This window comes from Megalops cyprinoides, chromosome 18, assembly GCF_013368585.1.
Source record: "Megalops cyprinoides isolate fMegCyp1 chromosome 18, fMegCyp1.pri, whole genome shotgun sequence".
Classification (NCBI taxonomy): Eukaryota; Metazoa; Chordata; class Actinopteri; order Elopiformes; family Megalopidae; genus Megalops; species Megalops cyprinoides.
The window spans coordinates 5,756,712-5,762,711 of NC_050600.1; the positions used below are offsets into that span (position 1 = coordinate 5,756,712).

The 6,000-nt window shown below is 47.4% G+C and overlaps 1 protein-coding gene across 1 annotated transcript in view; it reads left to right on the plus strand.

The window, feature by feature from the left end:
• The window catches only part of focad (focadhesin), a 63,589-nt gene that overhangs the window by 24,911 nt on the left and 32,678 nt on the right, over nt 1-6,000 (plus strand). The window contains exons 12-18 of the mRNA XM_036551391.1: nt 523-627; nt 1,917-2,018; nt 2,250-2,380; nt 2,960-3,086; nt 3,757-3,891; nt 4,384-4,434; nt 5,092-5,175. Of these exons, the coding sequence (XP_036407284.1) occupies nt 523-627; nt 1,917-2,018; nt 2,250-2,380; nt 2,960-3,086; nt 3,757-3,891; nt 4,384-4,434; nt 5,092-5,175 (735 nt within the window). The remainder of the gene's footprint in view (nt 1-522; nt 628-1,916; nt 2,019-2,249; nt 2,381-2,959; nt 3,087-3,756; nt 3,892-4,383; nt 4,435-5,091; nt 5,176-6,000) is intronic.

Genomic DNA, 6,000 nt, shown 5'->3' on the forward strand with positions numbered 1-6,000 from the left:
AGTGTTATACACACTCTATTTTTTCTTATTATTTGATGCTTTAGTCTTGCCCCTACTACCAGTTTTAGAAGGTGTATGTGATAATTTTGTTAACTTCATACGGTCTACGTGCTTCAAGCTAACTCTAGTGTTCACTGGGAGTACACACACTGATTCTGGCTCATTTTCCTTTCATATTTGCTCCCTTAAGCTGTGTCAGGACAGGACTAGCGGAAGGCTCATGCTCAGAGTGGGGCTGTGAGACCCATCATCTCTGAGCGTCAGGAGTTTCGAGAAGCAGTAAAGAGTGACTCGAAAGCAACTGGCATCAAAGCAGACAGGCCGTCATCATTCCTGCGCCATGTGGCCTTTTTGCCGTGGCCCAAGATGGATCGAGTGCAACAGGAGGCGCAGATTAACGCGGGGGAGGCAGGCCACGCCCGGAATCTCTGTTCTGTTCTCTCTCTGACCTCTCTCTCTCTCTCTCTCTCTCTCCCCTTGTCTCTCTCTCTCTCCCTCTCTCTCCCTCTCTCTTTCATACAGGTCCCCAGCCTTCTTCCTGTTCTGATGTTCAAGCTGGGGAGGGTTTCTGACCCGGCCCTGTCCCACGCTGTTCTCTACACCCTGCCAAATTTGGGGACCCACACGGTACTCCTGGCCCGCTTTTCACAGACACACACACACACACACGTGCACGCACACACACACACACACACACACGCGCACACGCACACACTTGCTTCTTCCCCACTTCCTTTAGGAACCAAGAAATGGGGCACGGCTAAGTTTCCTTGACAGTGAAAATTGTTTCCTGGTGAAGTGGAACAGGCTATCCCAATGGTATTAATTGGGCCTAAATGAATTCTGGATCCTTTTCAGAGTAACGAACAGTTAAGCTACAGGGATTTCAATTATATTTACAAATTAGTTCATATGAATTATGGATGAAAATGAGAATATAAACAAAATAATTGCTCCAGTCTGCTTCTGCTAATACCGCTAATGTTTTAATAGCTGGCCATGGTGATTGTCATTATAATTCATAATTCATTCAATTTATAATTCATTCCGACCCTAACCCAATGTGTGCTTTTTTCTGTAGCTTTGCGGCATGTATCAGTGTTGACAGTCTTTCATCTGGAAATATCACAGCCTTAACAAGAAAGATGCCCTTTTTGCTGTCACATGTAGAGTATAATAAGGGCTTATAGATCAGAGGCTGTTATTTCACTGGTTTTTGTAGATTCTATCATCTTAAACCACTTTGAAAGAGGTTTACTCTCACCTTTGCCATCTGAGGAATGCCCTGGAAGAACATGATAACCTACATTTCCATGTTCCTTTGAGTTCTCCAGTTTGACATCACAGAGTGTATTACGATGGCAAATGGCAGTCTGTTACCAGTCAGAGGACAGCAGGGAAAATGGCGTAACTCACATTCTTAGGATGACCCGGTACCCTTCCTCACTTTAATGCTAGCCCTTTTGAGAGGGTGTGTTTCTCTCTGTGAGATGTTGTTTGTTTGGGAGGGTGAGGGTGTGTTTCTCTCTGTGAGATGTTGTTTGTTTGGGAGGATGAGGGTGTGTTTCTCTCTCTTCGAGACGCTGTGTGTTTGACAGCATCAAGGTGAGTGTCTCGGTGAGACACTGTGTTTGGGAGTGTGAGGGTGTGTTTCTCTCAGTGAGACACTGTGTGTTTGGGAGTGTGAGGGTGTGTTTCTCTCAGTGAGACACTGTGTGTTTGGGAGCGTGAGTGTGTGTTTCTCTCAGTGAGACGCTGTGTGTTTGGGAGTGTGAGTGTGTGTTTGTGTCGGTGAGATGCTGTGTGTTTGGGAGTGTGAGTGTGTGTTTGTCTTGGTGAGATGCTGTGTGTTTGGGAGCGTGAGTGTGTGTTTCTCTCAGTGACGTGCTGCTTGTGTGTGTGTGTGTGTGTGTCAGTTCTGCGTTCCCCAGGTACTGCAAGCGCTACAGATGCTGGGCAGCAGTCCCAAACTGAGGGCGGTGGCCCTGCGCCTCATGACGGCCCTCTGGGAGAAACAGGTGAGTGTCGCTGGAGCGCAGCCAATGAAGGTGGGCCCTGAGGCAGGTGGCATATTTTAAATGGTCCTGTTTAACCCCAGGTGACCGCTTCCTAATGTGGCTGTACGGGCCGTTGCTGAATTGTACAAAATGGGGGCAGTTGCTTTTCCTCTGAGAGGCCTGGGGGCAGGAGGCGAGCCGGCACCCTTCAGCTGAGGCACAGTGTAACAGGTGCATGGGTGTGTTCTCCAGGACCGGGTGTACCCGGAGCTGCAGAAGCTGATGGCCCAGCTGGAGAAGTCCTCCGTGGTGGTGGGGAAGGAGGACCAGTGGGAGCAGATTTTGGCCCGCGCTGCCTGCATCAGGGACATCTGCACAGAGAGGTACATCTCTCTCCATTCACTGATCAACAGCCGGGCCTTTTTCCTGTTTCCAAAATGGCATGGACAGGTTCAACTTTCATGGGCAGGGAGAAGTGGAATGGCCAGATAGAGGTTTTCTGTAAATATGTGATTGAATGACAATCTTTTCCTCTGTGTGATTATTACATAATGACATTTTCATAATGTAGGGCATTTGCTACATGATTCAGTAATGATGAGATGATAATGATAATAATTTCTCATAGTGAGGAAAAGTTACCAAACCTATGATATTTCTCACAGTGAGGAGAAAGTTACCAAACATATAATGATGTTTTTCTTTGTGAGGGAAAGTACCAGACATATAATATTTCTTGCAGTGAGGTAAAATTGGAAAGCATATAATGAAATTTCTCATAGTGAGGAAAAGTTACCAGACATATATTGATATATCTCATAGTGAGGTAAAGATGCCAAACATATAATGATTCTTCTCCGACTGACCATGGAAAGGATTAGGTTGAGCCCATTTTGTGGCCGTTGTGAGCAGAAAGAGGGTATTTCCCTGAGATGTAACCCTCCCCTTGGCTGCTCTTTCAGGCCCTACCAGCATGGGGGAGACATGCTGGCTGCCATCACCGACACCCTGACCCAGTGCACCAAGCAGGACCAGGCCACGCCCTGCGCCCTGGTGCTGCGGGGCCTACAGGAGCTGTGCCGGGCCGAGGTGAGAGCAAACCCCCAACGCCCTCCAAAAAAGCTGATGATCCCGCTCCCCTCACTCGCCTCTCAGTGTGTGTGTGGCCACAGCAGCCCCTCCTGACAGCCCTGATCCTCACCTGAATGGCTCAAAGTGTTCGTTACCTGCAGTCCAGTTCAGACCCAAATCCTGCTCCAATCTGTTGCCATAGACTCTGCTAGCTTTAAATTACGTTACATATTACATTACATTCATTTGGCAGATCCCCTTATCTAGAGCAATTTCCAGTGCAATAGAACAGAAGTGTGTCTGTGTATGTTGAATGAGCAACGGTGTCAGACCAGGCTAACAGCACTCCCAGACCAGTGAGTGTGAGCATAACACTATTCAAGCCCCACCACAAGTTAACTTGTTCAACCTGACTAGACAAGGGAAGCCAAATACACGACCATACGTCGGTAACTGGATCACAGAATCCAAAACACAGTGCAATACTACACATACAATAAACAGCAAGCACTTGAAGTAGCAGGTGTTAGGGAGTTAGCAGCTGTCTAATGTACTGTAATGTAATGTAATTAATTCCTTCTGCTCGAAGGAATTAAGGTGGGATTGTCTGTGTGTTTGTTTGTGAGTCTGGGAGTGGGGGATTAGGTACTTGCCAGTACTTGTACTTACTCCCTTCTCTGCCTTTCAGGTGGTTGACATTCGCTCCACGTGGGCTGCCCTGTCCCCCAGGCTGAGCTGTGACACCAGGCCCCTGGTCATCCGGGGCGTGGCCGAGCTCCTGGCCCTGGTGCCTCGGCTGTCTGTGAAGACCGAGGAGTACGAGGTAGCGATGGTGATAATGAGTTGCATGTATATAGTGCCTTTCATCCCTTTCTGAGATGTCCAAACAATTTACAGGGGTATGGTGGGGGGGGGGGGGGGGTGACTGGCCTCAACCTCCAGTGTGTAGCCCTCTCCTGGGTGATGCCTGGGAAGCATTTTGTTGGCATAACGGTCACCACAGATCAGATGACATAAAGAGGGAAGATGAGTTTCAGACTGGCCGTTTGGCCAAGCTACCAAGTACTGATAGGCTTGGGGGCAGTAAAATGACATTTAAACCTGTCCGATAAAATGGCTTTAACCCTGTCACGAAAATGACATATAACCCTGTCACCTAAATGACATTTAACGGAGTGTCTTGCCTGAGTGTTCCCCCTCCTTTGTGTTTGAGGTGTGTGATGTGTTGTAGAGTTTTAAAATCTCACCCATGCTGCCTCAGCACCTCACACGGCCTCTAGATCACATCGTGCCTCTGTGTCTTCTTCCTTCACAGAAATTCAAAGAGCAGGTTGTCAGCATTCTTTGGGATTACGCCCTCAGTAAGGTGGGTGTCTTCATGGTCTTAAGCGCATTTTCTTTTTCTTTTCTTTTTTTTTTTTTAAACGTGACTGGCGATAAATGGTAGCACGACTGGTTTTGTAATGCTCTCTCAGGCTGCTGTTGTCTTTGTGCCCTAAATGAGGAATATGCTAATGTTCGTATGACACAGTTTGCATCTCTCAGTGTGTGCGCTGATTATGTTGTATGGGTAAGGAGACATGGCGTTTTAAGAGAGCGGTTGAGCGCATGAAACAAATTAAGCTGCACCTTTGACAGGTGAGAATAATTGGGTTCTATCTGCAGATAAGATGTAAGATAACAAGGCTTGAAGTTTTTTTTTTTCTTCTCCACAGATTTCAGCTTATTCAGAGCACTGTTTTGTATAACATCCGTGCGGGTTTTATCACGCATTCAAGAGGAAATTCAGATGTTGTGTACTAAAGTAACAAAAGAGCTTTCTGATGTAAATAACAAGCCTTTGATAAAAATGTCAAAGATAACTGTGTAACTGTCAGCCGCCGAGCTCTGTGAGACACCTCCAGCGCAAGCCGCTGAAGAGGGTGATTTTAGGACTGCGTGTTTCTGAGCGCTGTCGTTAAAGGCCTGGATGTGTGTGCTGTTTGTGTGTGTGTGTGTGTGTGTGTGTGTGTGTGTGCTGCAGGACCCCGAGGTGGCGCGCTGCGGGTACAAGGCCCTTTCGGAATTCCCGGAGGCTCTCCACACCGTCCTGCACCTTCCCGAACAGGTGAGCGCTCACATGTTGTCAGCGACGCCGTGGTAATGTTATCTCACCCTCCAGAAGGGACAAATGTGCTCACCGCTGCCGCGAATCCTTTTGAAGGATTTTGTGTAGAACGAACATAGACCCTCCTGTGCTTCCATCAATACTTGTAGTCCATTCAAGTTAAACAGCCCTTTTTCACAGCCCCAGAAAAATGGGGTGTTTTACTCCTCATTTATTGCAAATTTGAACTGGCAGGGACTGTCCTCTTTAACGATGCAGTCAGTAATGTCATTATTCATGTGTGACGCGTTATTTCACCCATGTGTAACCTTCTGCAGGCTGAAACTTTCCGTTCTCATCAGTGTGGTGGTCTCGTATTAACTGTGATTTTTATATCGGCGGTACTGGCGCTTATAGCCGAACCCAGTAGGGGCATTTATAGACACTACTGTATAGGACCACTGGGACATAATAATCAAAGTGTAGGATGTCGGGCACATACATTATCCATCCACATGCCTTTGTTGCCGTTCTGACAACACAGTAGTCTAAAATTCACAGGCTTGTTTATGGGTTACTGAATAATGTCCTTGAGCCAGAAGATGGGAAGGTCATTCAGCATCTTAATGTCCTGAGCCCAGACCCTTTGTGTGGAAGGTAGGCTTGGCCACTGCTTCTGAGTAGGGCAGCCTCTTCTAGCCTGTGGAGAGAGGCTAAATGATGTGTGATGCTCATAACTGGCAGTGCTGTTCAGTTCTCTGTGCCTTCCGTGTGACTCCCAGCTTTATTCAAACGCAACATGAGTTATGCCGGGGAAAATGCAATTCAGCTCGCCGAGGTGGATTT